The following is a 20548-nucleotide window of genomic DNA, read 5'->3' on the forward strand; positions in this document are numbered from 1 at the left end:
AAGCTCGTCATAGCGCATGGGCTAGTATTGTCAATGTGAACGAAGTTATATGAGAAGCAAGGACATATACATTTCTTTGCCTGATTAACTGCCTTGCCTTACGCGAAATTGAGAAAGGGTGAGTACTTAATGGACGTAGTTACATGTGTAATATTTTTTTTTTGTGCAATATTAAAACTTGATTTAAAGAAATGATTTGGTCAGATCTTAAAATGTAATCTTTGAAAATATATACCCTCCTGTACATGTAATCATTATAAATTATGTTTTCGTGTTTCAGAACGTTCAATTGTACCAGAGTAGACATCTGAGTGACTAAACGCACAGACCAAATAGTATGGAAGGGTAATACTACCTAATCGGGGATGTACTTACATGCTCCAACAGGTTTTAATGCAATATATGTCAGTCGAAATTTGTAACACGTGTTATAATTCTAACATTTACATATATTCAACGCCTAGTAATATTCTTGAAAGATCATAATTAAATATTCAATCATATTCTCTAAATATGTCAAAACAGTTGACAAGACTCTGTACTGGAAACCATAATCCGGTGATAAACAAATATGCAAAACATAAAAGCATTATATAATTGCCTTCTATAGAGTACGATTATGATTTGCTGATATTAGGCTTTGATCAGGAGATTCGTATGCATATGAGACGCATGACTTCAGTCATCTTTCTGACAAGCAGACCGGCACGTTCCAAAAGTACAGTTGCAGGCATGTCATTAGATCAAGATCGGGCAACCAGTGTGAATCAGACCTTGATTTTTTAAGCATATCTTTCCCTCAAAGCTGACCATGCACCCACATGAAACAATGCATTTGAGTATCCCTGGCAAACCTATGAGAACAATCTGAATCAATAAAGGACAAGTCGCAAAATGAAATGTATTTATTTAGATGTAAACGTCACATGAAAACTACTAAAAAATGAAATTAGATTAAACGATGATCCATATAAAGGTATCTGTATTTATAATCATTTTTCAGATAGGTATGCCAACAATGTTAGAGTAATATGTGATCATGCTAATATTCATCACAAGCAAACGGATCCTTGACTTGCCTTACAAAATAAGTGCATGGAACTGTTATTGCAAACATGTAAAATTCCTGCATGAGTTATATGAAACTTGAGCATTTATCCTAGCAGAGTTTGCATTGAGGACTTATAAATCTATTTTAAAACTTCTATGATATGCAACACCTGTGCAGTTCAATTCACTGTATCAGTGGCGTTTATATAGTGTTAAAAGCTTGAGATCAAGTTTGCTTAGTGTATCGTATATCTTGTTGTAGTGACACATTTTGGACAAACCTAATTTTAATGTTGTCAGACCTATGACAAACGTTGCTCATCTCACGCAAACGGAGGAGTCTGCTTCACATTATATTGTCGAAAATATTACACAATTATGCAATTTTAAAAACAGGATATTTCCGTACATGAGGACCGAAAAAAATGCTTTATAAATATGTTCAGGCATAAGAATGACGACAATGCTAATGTCCTTTATCTAAGCATGACACAAGTTAGTAAAAAGAATATTAATGTATTTGTTAGAGCAATAATCATATGTCCATCAAGAAAATTACAAACAGTATAAACTAACTGATAGTTTTCGTTGTATGCAACACATCAATACATACATAAAGTATACATGTTGAGAGGATAAATAAATTAAGAAGGACGCTTCTGTTTTCTTAATAAGAGATATTCAAATTATATGTCATTTAATTATCTTACAAAACTGAACAATACATTTAATAATTTATATTTAGAAATAGTGGGTATCCTTCTGAATTAAACCTTAATTTCATATTCAGGAACTTATCGATATATAAATATATACTAAATTTCATTTCCATTACAGTGTTAGAAGACTTCTAATATATATAAATTTAGATACGTTTCAGATGCAAGTATAGACTCGGGAACCTAGGATGTGGCAGAAGTTAAAAATGGTTCATGATAAAATGATGTATGTATGTATGTATGTATAATGTATGTATGTTTGTATATCTGTCTGTGCATGTATGTATGTATGTATTCAGCCGGGGCTCTCCGCTACGTATAACTGATATCTCACCACTGTCTGCGTGCGATCGAGTCTCAGTTTCGGCCAGTAGCTTCTCGAGTGTCGCTGATTATTTCCGATGATTTCCCGGGTTCTTTCTCCACCATTAATACTGGCCGCCATGTATAACCTATAGTGTGCTGCAAAAATTGCCTTAAACCCGACAACACCAACAACAACAATGTATGCAGTCATTTAACAGGCTACTTGTCTTTTCACCACGGTCTGCATCCTAAAATATATGAAACTAGATATATATATATATATATATATATATATATATATATATATATATATATATATATATATATATATATATATATATATATATACATACATAGATTCGTTCCAGTTTCATATATTCTACGAGTATAACGCCATGTTTGCAGGACACAATAGGCTATACATGGCGGACATTATTAATGGTGGAGGAAGAACCTGGGAAATCATCGGAAATAACCACAGACAGAGGTGAGATATGAGTGATCCGTAGCGGAGAGCGGTTTAGACAACTCGGCCCATCGGGGCCGCAGCTGAATACATGCATGCAACATACATACATACATACATACATACATACATACATACATGCATATATACATACATACATGCATACTGTATATATTGTCGTAAAGTGTATCCATTTTCCTTTCAGGAATACACATACAGACTCTCATATTAGAGGTAATCTTGTAAATATGTGATGTTAAATATGGGTTCAGAAATATTCCAGACTGTTAAATAGTCAACGACTGTGCAAGTCAAATTAAGTAATTGATAAAGTAAACTCTTTAAATGATCTTGATATGCCAACGTAGATGGTTTGCGATCATGTTTTTTTGCATATGTACATGCTTGTGTTCAAATCGTGTTCACACCATGCATTAAAATAATACATGGAAACTAGCCTAGACCTTTTGATTAACGTTCGTATCATTGTGCATCAGACTATTATAAGTGGAGAGTAAAGTCAGCATGATAAAGGTCTTGAACAAGATGCTTTATTGCGAAGAAGAAAATACAAAGGAGAGATATCACGTTTTAAAAATCTTTTTACTCATGACCGTTGTCAGGTAAACAATTTATTGCAAAAATCGAGTATAAATCATTAAAGGTCAGCTTATGTGATCTTCCTTAACATTTGTTTTTAAATGTGTATATGTATATGTCTGTGTTCAAAACTGATATTACAAAACGAATCATTGCTGTCCGGAGCCAAATCATTGTACGTGTCGTGTCGTATATACTTTAAGGATTTGCAAAGGTTGAATTGTTACTAGTCACACTTTTATTGGCATAGGATGTTATGAAAAATATTTGCTTGGGTCTGTAACAATATGTGTAGTCCTCGCATACTTATACCATCACGTACACCCCACTTACACATTGTTTTGTGTATGTTGTCCTATAGCGGTGAGTATCGGGCAATATGGTCATGTCCTGGTCACTGATTATGTGTGCTGATGCCATTGGCCACGTTCCTCATTTGCTCGTGTGTTAGTGCTATATTGTTGTTTTAAAGTTCAGTTAGAATATATACATATGATATTTATATCTAATACGAAAATGTTAGTGAAATACTTTAACCGGAAAATAAATTTAAATGCGTTTCTATATAATAGTATATTTCAAAATAAAAGGAACGAAGTGAAGCTAAGAAAAAATAGATTAAACGAGAATAGGAGGGTAAGTATTGTTTGCATACATATGTTCATGATATCATATTGTAAATATTATAATTTCTACAACAAGAATGTGAGATTATACTTGTGCCAGCATATACGTAATATGCTAATCAATATTTATAAATTATTTTGCAGATTTGAATCCTAATTCATACCAAATGTATTTCAACATAATGCTTATATAATATATTAAATTTATGCTAACAGAAAAAAAATATTTCCAAAACAACCACATTGCATATCCAGTAGCCATCATTATCAATTCATTCACAAATATAATGGGTGTTTTTTGTGTTTTTTTCTAAAACCATATTTTACAATGCTCTGTTTTCCCATCCGTTGGAACCATAATTGCTTTCTTTAAAGATGTTTAGTTGTGACTTTTTGAATGATATAGTTATCGCGAGATATTTTTAAAAAAGTTTAATTCAAAAATATTAATATCCATTTTCGCGAAAATAAAAAACTATTCCTAATTAAAAGAAATTATCAATTTTTCATACCGTATCAAACATTTACATTTCGAATAATGTTATTGTATGTGAAGCAAACGTCTTTAGCGTTTAATTGATCTCTCTGTAAAATAGCTTGCGCGCTCGTTGACATCCCACTCATATTCTAGCTATTAAATCTTAGGTTTGAATCTCTCTTATGAGAACTCAGTGTCTTACCGACTTTCATATGTAGTGTGTTCGTAATTGTACTGCTTGTTTTAAATGTTTTGCAATATAAACGTACGCAATAATTAGCATGTACATATACCACACTAATTAGTTTGTACATACCGTATTCTTCTGCTATGAGCTACTGCTCATTTATTATTTTCTTAGCGGGGTGGTGGCGTATGTGATGTTATTTTTCATCTGATATGTTTTATTTTGATTGTATTTACTGTTATATATTGTATGTATAATGGTGCTATATTTTAGCTGAATCAGGGAAAACATTTGTTCTAGCTACTAGCAGACAGAAATCTTGAAAAAAGTGCTACCTCAAAATAATCAATTATTGTTCCTTCATATACGTGCGCTATAATGTCTTACATACCTAGGTACTTAACAAATACCGCGATACAAGAGTGGTCGTGCTTCTGAGCTCTAGTTTTTAATTTCACAACTGGTTTTTAAATATCGCTTCGTGCTCATTTGAATGCTAATTGTAATGCATACTTTTCATAACATGTTAACTTTCCATGTCCTCTATTGCAGCTAATATTAATGATCGGTTCCCATAACCGCGGTAGTGTCCATCAACGCTAAGTTTTCACGAACCCTACAGTGCCTTTATCCCTGACGTCCATGTATATATATATATATATATATATATATATATATATATATATATATATATATATATATATATATATATATATATATATCCACCACGCTGCCATTTGTAATGTTAAATTATAGTAACTCCCACTACACTATTGACGCAGCATCGAAATATTACATTTTCCTTAACTGGCTAACTATAGATTTTGTCTAATTGTTAGCTTTCTACACAAGCGAAGATTCATCGTGTGATGGAGTTGTACAAGATATATTAGCATTCCTGGAATGTTCTCATGTACCTCCGCTGGTAGACCAAGCAAAGCAAAATCCTGATGTAATTCTCTTACTTCAGAGGGAGCATGGTCGAGCACGTGATGATATTTCTGCCGTTCGTACAAATACAAAATATGACAACTACAAAGGTAAGACCTTCCTCATAAAGTCTATTCCTTTTAGTCTGCGGAAAATGTTAGGAAAAGTATATGCTTATATATCGCGGTAAGCCTTTTCACTGTAACTAATTATAGCGTTGGTCGCCGTAATTTCATAAACTTTCTCGATCCTTCTCTCGATTCAGATGTATTTGATCAGTTTGTGTGTTAAATTTACTTATTCGTTTACTTAATGGCACATTTTCCAATATTTGTTTTTATGTTGTTTTTATTTTGTTTCTTAAGTAATTCACCCATTAACGTATTCAATTATTTTTTATAACTCTTGATTGATGAAGACATTCATTTTTATATTTATTCAAGTAGGAATATATGTATATTGTTAATAAATATAGCACCATGTATGGCTCTTGGTTTCAAACGTTATTAGATTTACCCCATATTGTAAGAAGCTTTAATACTAATTTTCTCTTGCAAAATTTGAAAGTAATAAAAACACTCCAGCTTATAATGACCTTAAATACATTGTATCAACAAATGAGAGCAGGAAAACAATACAGCTAAAATATAATTGTGTTTAATTCACCCCGAAAAAGATTTAATCATCAAGGTAAATATGCAGATACTTTAATAGATGAATAACTCGAAAGAAAGTGTAGTTTATTTCCATGTAGAGTATTCCCTGCAGGAAAGAGCATACCATTTTAGGTCATGTAAATGTAATTGAAATTATTCAATAATCACAATTACACATTTTAAGACACGATTAATAAATTATATAATCAGAACCAAAATAAAGGTGCATCTGAAAAGTATGAATTAAATAAAACCGAAATTATAGCAACAACTTCAAAAGAAAAAATGTACAATGGGCAAACTTGCTTGAACATTTAACCGAGTTAGAAAATAGTTGCAAGCAAATAGAAGTAACACACAGGTTATAGAAAATGTGTATTTAGGAGAAATATTACTATTATCACTAGTATCAGTATTAAATAATACAGACTGTTCTAAAGTAGCTAGAAATCTGCAGTTGCATTGCATGGTATTATTGACATTAAAGTATGTTTGCAATTTAAAAAAATTATTCCGCTGAGATATGGTTATCCTGTCTGCCTAATTATTCCAACTATGCATTTCATGTTTGTAAAATTGATATCCTAGAATATAAATATGATAGCGATAATAATAAAATGAAATAAGGTAGTTTTTAAATAGGTTCTGTTTTTATTAATGAAAATGTAATTAATTATTGATTCTTTCATTATCGCCATACTTGTTACAGCTTTATATTTGTTGTGGGTTCGTGGTCACTGTTTTTAGAGCTGATGGCTTGCCCGAGAATCGTAGAGCATTTTTAGCTTAGCTTCCGCTCTATAAATTTTATTTAAACTTTGTAATTTCTCTTAGCGTTGATATTGTTAGCATTACTCTTCAGTCGAATATATGTATAGATTGATTAACAACGTTATATGCTGCAAATTTTCACTAAAATAGTCGAAGGGAAATTGGCATCGCCACTAGTTGAAATCCATTTCACCAGATACACCAAAGATAAATTTGATATCATAATTGTATGATGGAAAATATAGAGTAAGCGGAAGAACTCAAAAAATAATATAAAACTAATAGCCATGCGCGAATACCAAAAATACACAAAATGTCAACCGTGTGATCAAAGTCACAAATGGGTGAAGACTTTTTCCTTGGGAAATGAAATTAGGCCAATGATACTTTTACCATATAAAGAAGCACAGAATCAAAACTGCTGAATAGACAATGATTTCTTTTTAAACGTTTGATGATGATTTGCCTATTTCTTCAAAAACAGTTATACAGGACTTGTAAAAACTGTATAAGGCGAGTGTTCTAGCCTTTATACAAATAACTGCTGGACGGTCGCTAACATCTATGTTTCTAAAAAGCTGAGAGTATTCATCATACTCTGATACGAGAACGTTTTGAAGTAGTGACGTGTTCTATACAATGCTAAGATAAAAACTAGAAATGCTAATTATAAATAAATCAAAACGCAATAGTCTTACATTGAATAAGTCTGCATGTAAGCAAATTAATACATTTATATCTAATAAAGAGAGAACCTACATAGCTTTCTATCAGAAACAGACGTGTTATATATTGTTAGTAAGTTTAATTTGCATACCAGATATTTCTTACTCAGTTTCATGGACTTATCAAACCATTACTGTGTTGTTATTTGCCATGATTTCAATTCCCACTACATCTGTAAACCAGAAACTTCAATTTGTTGAGCACAGTAAACGGTGGATTAGGTACATGCTCTATGTATGATAAAATTGTGCTTTAGTAACTTTTAATTATACGGATCGATCAACAGTTTTCTTTATTTTATAATTCTTAATGCGATTTCTTCAAATTCAGTGTGAGAAAGAATGAAACATCCTCATGCGCTTACTATATAACATTTGGAACTTCTGTGATGTTAGATTTAGGAAATGTATATACCCATTCACTTCTTATACATCCATTTTCTATTTTTTTCTTAGCATTCTTCATCTTGCATCTCGCAATTAAGGTAAAAATATCTTCGAATGTACCACTAAATCATATTTAGGTAATCAGTGGGGACATGGCATCATGTTTCTCTCGTGACACTTATGATGTTGTCCGAAATAATAGGGAGTTCCTTCGGACATGCATGATTATCGATAATCTAAATTAGTTGACAAGCAAGATTTGTTTGCAGAATTTGTTACCGCAATAAAAGTGGATATATATATATATATATATATATATATATATATATATATATATATATATATATATATATATATACAAATAGATATATATATTATTTTGATTAATCATCAATCATTCCTTCAGTTATCGTAGTTGCGTAAGGCGGTCATGTTTAGATACCACTTGCATCTTATATATCAGGGGTGAAAAACCCGTTGCCCGCGGGCCAAATCTGGCCCTATAACGCGTTCTGTCCACCTCTCAGGGCAAATTTAAACCACACAGAAATCTGGCCCGTGTACAGTAATTATATTAAAGAAATTAGTGTTTGCGGCCCTTGCGTGATCTTAGAAAATGCAATCTGGCACTTAGTCGACAAAGGTTGTCCACTCTTATTATATATCTACAGGTGAACCAGAATCACAGCTCTTCCAGCGAGAATTGTGAGAATGTTTACCATTACATTTTCAAGATTCTTGCTTTTTATGGTGTATGTCCTGTTTCTTTCTCCACCAAGAATACTTCCCAACATGTTAAGCCTGTCATGTGCTGACACTTAGCCTTAAACCCCAGTGTATACCACTTATCTGAGACCCACAACATAATATGATGAAATAAAGGCTTTGAATTGATTTACATTCATTACATCTTTGTGTCAAGCCATAAAGTATATATAACATGCAAGTGATATGTAAACGTGACCGCCTTTGACCAATCGGCGATATTCAATGTCAGATTTATTTGAATGGGGATGTTCTAGATAAAAAATATCAAAATACTATTATAGAGCAAAGTTACAGTGCAGCGATGTAAATATCAAAATACTATTATAGAGCAAAGTTACAGTGCAGCGATGTACTGGAATCAATCCAACTTTATATATATATATATATATATATATATATATATATATATAATTCCAGGGCAAATCACCATTCTTTCCTTGGTAACAATAGACGCAACTGATCACGGCGACAAATACTGTTCTGAATGCCAGTTTTCGGACGGAAACATCACGCATCTTGAAATTCATCTAAGAGCTAATGAATATATTCATGGCTGCAACGGGAACATAGCGTGTAGGGCATTTGTCCACGTATGTGTTGAGTGTCTCTTAGTAGAGTATTATCAACGTATACATTCATTTAATAATACGTTCTTGTCTTGATAGAAACAGCAAGGCCTTTATAAGTTTACAGTGTAAAATGCATTTAGACCTTATGCATATAAACGACATTAATGCTTGCTTGAATGATTGGTTTTCTTATTAATACGATTAAGGACAATTGTGAAAGATAAAGGGGAGTGAACAACTTTAAATTATTTGGACAGAAGACCAATTGCCATATCAATGGTTGCTAACTCAAAACATATATCGTCATACTTTTGTAATATATATGTGTTGTGATCTGTGTAAAAAGAATGCACGTGTGTTAAATCATGCTTTCAGAAAAATACCTAAAAAATGGATTACGTAGATTGTAATTAATGGTCTTGAAACAATATGCTAAGCTACGATGTGACACAAATACAAGATAAATGTTTGATCAAATAGATCATCAAGACTGTTTATTAAATAATGTGTTAATCAAATTGCAACACTGAAATAGGAACAACGCGTTTTAATATTATATTATCCAGACCATATAAGTCATTTATATATGACAATCATAAGAACAAAAATTAAACATGGCACGTTAGCGATATATATTAATATTTATACCTTCCACAAAAAAGGATCACACATATTAATGTTGATTAACTTTTATGCAAACATGCAGTCACTATTGGGTCTGTTAACAACGAAGGATGGAAGATCAGCTCCGGTAAGTAACATTTTGTAATTTCCAGACGTGATTTATTTATATCCTCCTACGACTCCATCTAAAACTTTGTTGTCAACAGTGATAGTTTTTGTGCAGAAGCGTTCATGCTAAATATATATATATATATATATATATATATATATATATATATATATATATATATATATATATATATATATATATATATATATATATATATATATATATATATATATGGGTAGAGACACATACAGACAGTCAGACAGACGGAGAGAGACATACAGAGAGAGAGTTATATATATATATATATATATATATATATATATAGAAACAGAGAGATATAAAGAAAAAGAGAGAGAGAAAGAGAGAGATTGATAGAGCTATCGATCGATAGAACATCATATGGATAAAGATGATGCATCTGCATTAAAACGATTATGAAAAGGGCTTTTCTAAATTCGAGTCAAACAATGTATAAAAGCAAACATTGTTGTTCTAAACAGGCATGAATTTTAACTTTTAAATATGTGCTGACTCATATTTATCAACTCAAAGTGTACCAGCAAGCCTTTTTTGGAGATCTCGTGCTTGGAAGACATCATTTGTGAGACGGCAAATAGTGAGCATATCATCACAAAAATTATTTTGCTAATAACTAATGCCACAGAATTTGTCCGATCTGTATATTTTTTGAATTAGTAGGAACACCAGCATTTAGTTGAAATTAGCTTCTTCTGCTTATCGATAATATTACCAATAGTACATTTGTTTTTATCACAAACCGTTTCCCAAAACATATATAATATGTTCCCATCTACGCAATAATGTTTGAACAAATGGTGTTCAGGTCAGACCATTATATTACTTGTTTTGTTCCCGAACTTTATCTAAATAATTTTAAAATTATACGAGTCAGTGATAGTGTATGTCATAAGCAGGGGACACAAATACAGTGGCCATTGTATTATTCAAATTGGGCAGGGAATATTGTAACTATATTGATTGGTGATATATATGTGTATATTGATAAACATTTCAATACATAATTTCTCTCTTTCTTTAAGGACAAGGAGGATACATCATTGTATAACAGACTACAGAATTTCATCCAAATCTTATATCACCACTGTATCTGCAGCGGCTAGAATGTATCTTAGTTGGATTAATTTTTATATGTTCTTTGTATCAGTAGTTGTGCTGATACTATTTTTCGCGAAGCCTATCAAATATTGAACACAGTGTCAATAACGTCAATGATTTCAAGTAAAAGCAATGAAAATTGAAATGTTCATAAACCAACATTATGCCAAACAATTGACAATTCCTGTATTCATCCCTGTATTATACATTTCTAGTTCTCAAGTTAATATATAGTCTTATTTAATGTCCACGGCGCTTTAATTATTCTCCGTGCAAGTGGTCAAATTCACACGCATGCTTGCTATGTTGTGACACATTAATTAGAGATGTGCTAAATGATTATGCTATACACAAAACAGTCGTTATTTATGTGGTAAAAGCTCATATCAATGTTGTCGCTTTTTTCCTGAAAATGACCACTTCAAACAAGTGTGGTATATGATATCGTTATGTATAGGTATGTTTTGCAGCCAATGTTTTGGTTTTTCTTCTTGTAGATTTCAACAACAATAGTAAATGTCAATGTACAATGACACGTTTATCTATTATGCACAACAAAATTCCGCTGAAAAACTAAATAAGTATTATACTATATGGACACATTTCTTATAAGAATGTATTTGTTCATGTTCTTTGTAGAATAAGGTCGGCAACAAAAAAAAAAAAAAAACGTTTTTGCGAAATTCCCTTTTCGCGCTTCATCATCATTTGCTGACGTTGCAACTGTCTTCTTTATCATCTTCAATTTAACACATTGCATTAGTACGTATTTTCTTCTCTTATCGTATCGACAGTGTGGGGGACTTTAACCGCAATCGATATTGCTAGACTGTAAAGTGATACTATTAAAAAGATGTTCTCGTTCTAATATACATTTGTATAAATTTGATATCAAACAAACACTTGCTGAGAGGGAAAACAAATTCCTAGCGAAAACAGAATAAAAAGTGTCGCCACGCTTTGATTTACCTATGAAAGAAACATTGTCTTTACTTGTAATCATAAGTGGAATGTGACGAAGGAATTAGTTATTATCTCAACTTTCGCTGCTTAGATAAAAAGCCTACATTAAAACTGCTATGTGGAAAACTCTGAAATTACCTGTTAACTGTTCAATAATTGTTACTGAACATGTTAAAATTGCATTCTATGGTGTTCTTCAGAGACAAACAGCGAATGCTACCTTTCGCTCATAAATACTTTGAAGAAACAAAATAATGGTGGCTTCCTGCTTAATAGTATGTTCCAGCAGACTCCTTAAATAATATAAATATGTATAGTGTTTATTTTCGTCACTTTCCACATATATGCAAATATATAGTATGCATCGTAGTCGTATCATACTGAAACTTCACTAGGTTAAATTCGGTGCATCACCGATTTATAACAACGATCTAATTATGGTGCAAGTATCTAAATGATTATGAAATGTGAGAAATCCGTATTTAGCACTTTATAACATATATTTACATGGCATGCAATTGAGTCAAATAAACAAAGAGTGCCAATTAATTTCTACGACATGAAGGCAATCCAACACAATATACATTCTAATAAATTACTTATTAAGAAGCTATTTTCCTGAAACAAATCTTAAAACGGTAACATGTTTTGAAGATCTGAAACAAACCTGCTTAGCAACGATGTACATTTCAGGAAAACCTCTAACAGGCTCATCTATATTTCAGATATGTATCAGCTGATGCAATAAAACGTGTCCAAATCTGATGTTATAACACTTTAAATATGATTTGCATATCTTTATATTTGCTATGAACATGTGCGTATGCTGGTCAAGTTCACGTCGATGCATACGGAACGGGTGCAATATAAAAACGCATTTATTGTTTGCTACGCAAGGGCATTCTGACTAGCCTATAGACAATTTTGATTTTCTCAACATTAATTAGTTGCACTCTATATTTTCAAGCGATTTAATACGTCGAACATAATCAAGAACTAGATTTAATATTAAGAATTTGTTTCTATTTAACAATATGCAGGGTAAATGAACACACAAGCGCAAAACAGTCCCAGAATTATAATTCCTAGTCATGCATTTCTAGTTCACTCAATTTAATTTGGGCGTTTTGTCATGGTTCTAAGATGATTGAAGAGACTATTAAACATGGCATATACGAGCGATCCAAATACTGAATTGAATACTTTGTTTATCTTTTAAGGCAATAGCATTTCAAGACAGAAACAAATCATAATAGTAAACACAAAAACATAAACATAATGGTTGATCATATGTAACTTTTCGCAGTGTACTGACACATTTCTGATTCGCACTGTTGACACTTTGAAGAAGTAAAGATACAATGATCATTACGCAGTTTTAATTTTCTATTCAACAGAGAACACATCCTATCCTGAAATATCTGCTGATGCTATTGAAATATCTGCTGATTATATTGGTCTTGCCTTTCCTCGTTCCGATTTCATTTATTGTCTCCATTGTCTTCTCAATAAAAAAAATCAGAGAGCGCATCATTAGTAAGGTAATATATTATACTAATTAGCATGTCATGAACCTAAAATTTCTTCAGTGGTATTTTCTACACGATTTTCAACCAAAGATTAAATATTTAAAAATGGGATGCTGAATACCGGCATCTTCTTTAAATATGATGTACTTAAATTGTTCAAATACCGAATTCAAGATCATGTATTTTCAGACTCATTAAAGTGATTATAGAACTAAAACTGTTTGGTAAACAGCATTTTACGTTACTTTCTATATGCATACGTCCATCCATCCATCCATCCATCCATCCATCTATCCATCTATCCATACATACATACATACATACATGCATATACATACATACATGCCCTTGAAACGATGAGCTGCATGCCGAGAAGGAAACATATTTAAAATATTCTTTGAAACCTGAAGCTATTTATGTTAATGCAATGTTAGATATCCTATATACCTGGTATGCATTCAAAAAGTATCCAAATTTACAACATGTCGTACAATTATTTCTTCGAGGAATGGATACATATTAACTTGAAAAGGATGGCTCGTCCCACCGCTTATGGTGCAATGGTGGAAAAATCTTCAGTGATGAATGAACATGCAAAGTGCCATCGAGACATAAATGAAGGTGTACACTGGAGCGTACACAATAACTCAGAGAAAACGTTTTAAGCCTGGTGTTGTATTACTTAGCATTATATATGTAAATATTAAATGCATTGACCACATAAGACATTGAACATTTAAAAATGAGCTGTTGGATGTTGAGAGTTTCCTTCAATTGTTCAAAACACCACAATTCAATAGCATGGTGATCATGGAAATATCTTTCTACATCCATCCATCTATCCTTCAATCAATCCATCCATCCATCCATCCATCCATCCATACATACATATACATACATACATGCATGCATGCATACATACACACACACATATACATTCGTACATACATGCACACATACATACATACATACATACATACATACATACATACATACATACATACATACATACATACATACATACATACATACATACATACAAACATACATACATACATACATACATGCATACATACATACATACATACATACATACATACAATAATTAGTGCAATTTTATATTTTTGTCTCATTTGACAGCAAAATGAACAGTATTGAATGCGTTTTATTGGGTACCCTTAGTATAATGAAAACTAAATGTTTCATAGATACATAACGATACACATAGAACACATATTTTAAGTTGGCACCTTTTCAAAGCATACAGGATTTTGTTTATATTTCGTTGGAGGAGAACATTCCACCACATAATGAATGCTGTTGCTGTTTGGTCTTGAACTGGAAGAAATGTGTTCTACTGGCACTGATCTTGCCGTTCCTTATTGCCGTCTCCATTGCTGGTTCCATTGGCTGTTCTATTGGAGTCCCCATTAGTGTATGCACAGAATGCCTCTTATGCAAGGTAAGCTACACTAATATAGAGTTCAAAAGTCAATTCTTTAACCAGAACTCGTGTGCCATGTTCCTATAGGTAATACTTAAAGTGATGCAAATGAAATCTTTAATTAGGAAAACAGCAACAAAACTGTACAAAATATACATGTACGTTGACCTTCTAATATGTCCAACGCTCACACAACTAATGCTCAATATTATTTCTTACATAGGAAGTATAATATCATTGTTCATTTTGTATATCTAATCGACAAACATATATATATATATATATATATATATATATATATATATATATATATATATATATATATATATATATATATCCAGAGCGTCCGCCTCGGATGCGGGAGGTCGTGGGTTCGATCCCCGACCGAGTCATACCAAAGACTTACAAAAATGGTACTAACAGCTGCCTCGCTTGGCGCTCAGCATTAAGAGGTTAGTGTTAGGACTGGTCGGCCCGTTGTCAGGATAATGTGACTGGGTGGGACATCATGCTTTATGTCTGCGGCATGATGCCCCAGTGCTAATCACTATAAACTGCCACATTGCAGACGTCGTAGCGATATGACTGAAAAATTGTTAAAGCTACGTTAAAAATCAAAATCACACATCACATCACATATATATTCATATGTAAACCTTTACAAGTAAACGTGTTACCACTTGTTAAATTCATATTATGTGTACAGCACGGAAAGCGTTGAATTCCAACATCATCACATGAATACATTTGATATATATTCTTGCACAGAAAGTAGATGATACTGTTCGTGCGGGAATAACTATATTGGCAGTGTTTCCCTAATGATGAAGTTCACTGAAGGTCCTACATCCATTACATGGTCGTAATTCTTGCAAGGATAATGCAAACATCTAGATTTGTAAAAGCTGTGGTTGATAACAAGAAGCCAAAATCACCAGCTACGCTAGAACAATCAACCGAAAACAATTTTTTTTGCCATGCAACCATTCTCTTGAACATGTTTCTAAAACATATTTCATGGTCAAGTGAATGGCAGGTGATACAGTTAAGAACCAGATCATGCTTGCTGGAGAGGACTTCGGAGCACATAACTTTTCGCACAAAACTCTATGTAAGTGCAAGTGATTAAATTCTATGTCTCCCACCTGCGTCAAAAGAGATGGAACTAAAAATGAAAACAAAACATTACAAAAATTACAGTTTCAGTGCAGGTTCCAGTAATAAATATTCCATGACCTTACTAATCATAGTTGATTGAGTGTTGTCCGTTTCAGGAAATAAAGTGCACACAGTTTCTAAAGGCTTTCTAGGTACTGGCTAAGGTAGGGTATTTTACTATTCGTCACTGCAATCTTTAGGATTATAATTACAAATACTATTTTAGCCAACAGTAGAATTATTTCCTCACTGTGTTTCTCGTATGGCTGTTGTTGTGAATGAGTCAGATATATCTGAAGAAGAAATATTCTTTGTTTATTGTTGCTGTCTCTGTTCTGTTCTTTAATAAGAAAATACATCTGCAATCAATGGATATAGCATTTACATTTGTAATACAATGTTTTATAAGCCTTTATTACTGCTAAATATATTTAGCTGCACTAATGTAAAAGTCATGGTATTAAAATAAAGTTTCATAACAATATTTTTACTTTTCCTTTTGGCAGCCAGTGAAACTACAAGCGATCATGGAAATAATTCTGCAACGGACAAACAGCTTTTGGGCATGCTTATGCTGCACAGACTAAAAATTCCAGCTCGCAGAGGAGAATACAAGGGATATAAGCGCCTAAAACAAAGTGTATAAATGTACATGCCAAATATATGTACTAACATGACTGAATTCAACGTACTTAGTTTAAATAAATGGGTGACGTGCATTGTGCGAGTTATATTCTCTATATGTTATAAACGATATCCATAAAACGAGAATATTTTTTTCTTCTAGAGAACTGAGTTAATACATGTGAGCATTCATCTGTGCATCTTGCTTAGAAGACCTATTTATAAACCAAGTATAACTGTATATTAGTTCAAATTAGTTCAAATTGAATTAGGCCAAATAGTTATTATATGAATACAACTAATCCGATGCATATTATGATGAAGTTGACACAATATAACAAATTTCAGGTGACAATGACAAACAAGAGATGAACACTAAAAGGAATAATAGTATGCATTGAGTTCGATTGAATGAACATATCATTAAGGACTATTTAAATCGGGTCTATCAGGCAAATATGAATACATACTATACTTCATTCATATGCCTATGCAAATCCTAAAATTGAAATGGTAATATTTTATATGAAGCATAAGATTGACTCTAGACTATGCAGTTCAACAAGAACATGGGTGTGAGAAAAATGAAATACTTAGTTTAATAGTCATGTTTGTGTATTGCTCGATAACAAATAAATTTAAGCAGTTTGACTGTTCTATTTTTCCAAGAGTGTCATTTATGCAGCAATATTACACCCATAATTAGATAATTTGTTTACGATATGTCGGATAGCGGAATGGTCAAGACGATTGAAAACGGATTATGAATATTTTAGTACTTTCGCTAGATGAATGTGTGCTATTTTTTATACTACGGTCTACCAAACATCTTAAGATAATATGTGAACTGGTTAGGCAGCAATGGAAACAGCATTTCTTTCATATGGGTTAACTGTCTTCTCTGTTGCCCTTTAAGATGCAAATAATGAAAATAGCCAGTATATATTTTCTTTTCGGAACAAATATTACATAAGCGCAGGATATTTGAAACATTAAGTAAAGCATATCATTGGGATATAAATAAAAAACAGGCTGACACATGCGCCTCATTAGATGTACGGTAACTGATTTTTAAATAATAGCTACCGTATTATCACAATAATTGAATGATCAATACGTGCCCATCTTGAAAATCTTATTGATGTGTTATTACTATAGTACCATATACATATCGTTGCCATAATATGGTCCCAGCAATCGATTTGGCATATGTCTGTGTACGAAACGGCAAACAAATCTCCGCATGTCTTTTAGAAAGACACAACTGTTCAGAAATTACCCTTTGGTCGTCACATAGGCAATATTTAGGCGACCAAGGTCGCTTAAAAGGTGTATTTGGTGTCGCCCAAACGTAAACAAATAATTTATACTGTAGCTATGAAAATAAAGTGTAATGGTACCTACATATTTATGAATGATTCAGTAATAAGGTTATAATTTATCGTAATGATAGTTTATCTAAAATGATTCGTAGATGTTAGCACTTTAAATTTGTTATACCTGTTTACGGTGAAACATTCCGGAGACATCATGGATACAACATGCATCTTAGTTGATAGCGTCTATATTTATATTTCTAAAGTAGATTTTAAAATATGTTTCTCATTGTCGTTATTAGGTATATAACCGTTATCTTAATATCAAATATCAAAACCCAACAAATTAGCTACATATTTCACTTAGTTCTAGGTTTAATCCCCGATGTTATATATTTTAACGTGATATGCATGCTTCTATATAATCAGGCTCCGGGCAAGCGTCTAGATATTGTTCAAAATAATCGCGTATCTGCAATTACATTTTAATAAAATATAATTAGGATATATGTAATGGGTGGGTTTGCAAAAGTAACAATGTTTTATCAGTGTAGGAGGAACATTCCTAAGTATGGACGAAGCTGGTTGATACTGCATTGTAACTGAGTATGTGAATGCATTTTTGTGCTGGAAGATTCCGTATATAACTCCGGTTGCAAACTAGGATAAAATTACATACAATGACTTACATCATTTTGCTATAGAATCCATAATGCAGATTAAAGATTGGTTGTTTGATTTAATGTACATGCAACTTAGGTGATGTAGGTACTGCAAAATGCTACACCACTATAGATATTTGGGTGGGTCTCGTATTGCTGTTTAAAGCAATTTACCTATCTGTAGTATAGGTTTCATATAAAATACCACAGGACCACACCTCCTAAAAATAAAATATAGGTCATGATCCACACAGTCTATTTTTATCCCATTTTAAACTTTTTAAACCAACAAAAATATACATCATTTTGTGTCAACATGGATCGTTTGAAAGCTTTGTTTGTGCGGGTTAGATGCTAGATTTTTACCGATAAGGGGATTAAGATGTCTAATGATATTAAGATTAGATATTGTATTTTTAACCTGTCCATCACTGATCACACCTTTAATCCATTGCTTTAATCTTTCAGCTGGTTTTAACACTTGCATTCTTTGTCGTAAACAAATACCGTTGACAATAAAACATTACTAGCATAAATATGGAAGAAGTACCAAGTTTGCTGTATGTGACCTTTATTTTGTGAAATATTTGAAATCTAAACCATGTTTTTATTGAACAAACATGACATTTCATAAGTAAATGCAATATTGATATATCAGATTTCTTATTTTTTTCCTTAACCCGTCTCATAATAAGTAATTATATTTACGACGGATTGAACGTTAATAACATCCTATGTGAGAGGGGATTATATCATATATTTCATTTTTCTATGGGAAATTTGTCCCGATAGGATTTTGTCCTACATCCAAATAATATACTGGATAATATGTATAGTGTGTATGTAAATTATAAGTAAAGAATAAAGTGTCTGTGGTGCCAGAAATGACAACGTTTCTCACATGTCAGAAAAATGTCAGTATAAATTTTAGTTGAACGTAGTAGGACATTTGTGCACTTAATCTAGTTTCCTCAGTGTAAGATGTACACGCAGACATCTATTCGAACCTGGCCGAATCATACCAATGACCTATATAAATGGTTCTAGCAGCATTATGATGCTGGTTTTAGTACTGGTCTTCCAGGTATCAAGGTAATGTGACCAGGTGATACACGATGGTACATGTCTGCGGCATGATGCCTCCACTTCTAGACGCCATAAGAAAATTACGCAAAGCAGACGTTGTAGCGATATGGTTAAAATTATTGAGGCTATATTAAAATTCTTAACCACACGCATGTCCTGATTGTATCAAATTGTGACAAAAGGAAGCGGGAAAGCTTGAAAGTTAGATTCACATACACTGCCGTTGGTTGAAATCTGAAGGTAACTTAAAGAAATCACAAGCCCTGACTTACATTTCCACGTATCCATAGTTCTTAAAACTATTACAGCGATGAAACTGTTGTACTTACAATATGAAATTAAATTTTAAAAAATTATATAAAATTGACTTGTTTTTATTTCTCATCTCATCTCATAATAGTTCAAGCAAATGAATGTTTTTCTCCAGAGTTCAGCTGTCGTCCATTGGAGGCTGGCAACGAATTATCACTACTTCCTAGTTAGCAAAACTGCTAACGGTCGATCTATAGGATAACTTCTGTAGTCACCTTCATATATATATATATATATATATATATATATATATATATATATATATATATATATATATATATATATATATATATATATATATATATATATATAATATATATATATATATATATATATATATATATAT

The 20548-nt window shown here is 32.2% G+C and overlaps 1 protein-coding gene across 4 annotated transcripts; it reads left to right on the forward strand.

Annotated features, from left to right (window-relative positions):
• Positions 1-15: 15 nt before the first annotated feature.
• Positions 16-19456, forward strand: LOC149792129 (uncharacterized). Of its 4 annotated transcripts, none has more exons than XM_089970652.1 (9): positions 26-118; positions 281-345; positions 2747-2775; positions 5272-5472; positions 9087-9259; positions 9945-9989; positions 13469-13612; positions 14868-15062; positions 16709-19456. In XM_089970652.1, exons 2-9 carry the CDS (start codon positions 338-340, stop codon positions 16787-16789), a joined length of 876 nt encoding a protein of 291 aa, XP_089826778.1. In that variant the 5' UTR covers positions 26-118; positions 281-337; the 3' UTR covers positions 16790-19456. The 4 variants fall into 4 exon arrangements, with proteins under 4 accessions (XP_089826779.1, XP_089826778.1, XP_089826780.1 ...); XM_089970654.1 differs by having other exon boundaries at positions 14892-15062; XM_089970655.1 differs by having other exon boundaries at positions 14895-15062.
• The last annotated feature ends 1092 nt before the right edge of the window (positions 19457-20548 follow it).

Source organism: Sinohyriopsis cumingii, chromosome 9, assembly GCF_028554795.1.
Source record: "Sinohyriopsis cumingii isolate HCF-2022 chromosome 9, ASM2855479v2, whole genome shotgun sequence".
Classification (NCBI taxonomy): Eukaryota; Metazoa; Mollusca; class Bivalvia; order Unionida; family Unionidae; genus Sinohyriopsis; species Sinohyriopsis cumingii.

Coding starts and splice junctions, on each gene's coding strand:
- LOC149792129 (XM_089970652.1), top strand. Junction 2,776..5,271: donor TACAGACTCTCATATTAGAG/GTAATCTTGTAA, acceptor TCTAATTGTTAG/CTTTCTACACAAGCGAAGAT. Junction 13,613..14,867: donor GAGAGCGCATCATTAGTAAG/GTAATATATTAT, acceptor CAAAGCATACAG/GATTTTGTTTATATTTCGTT.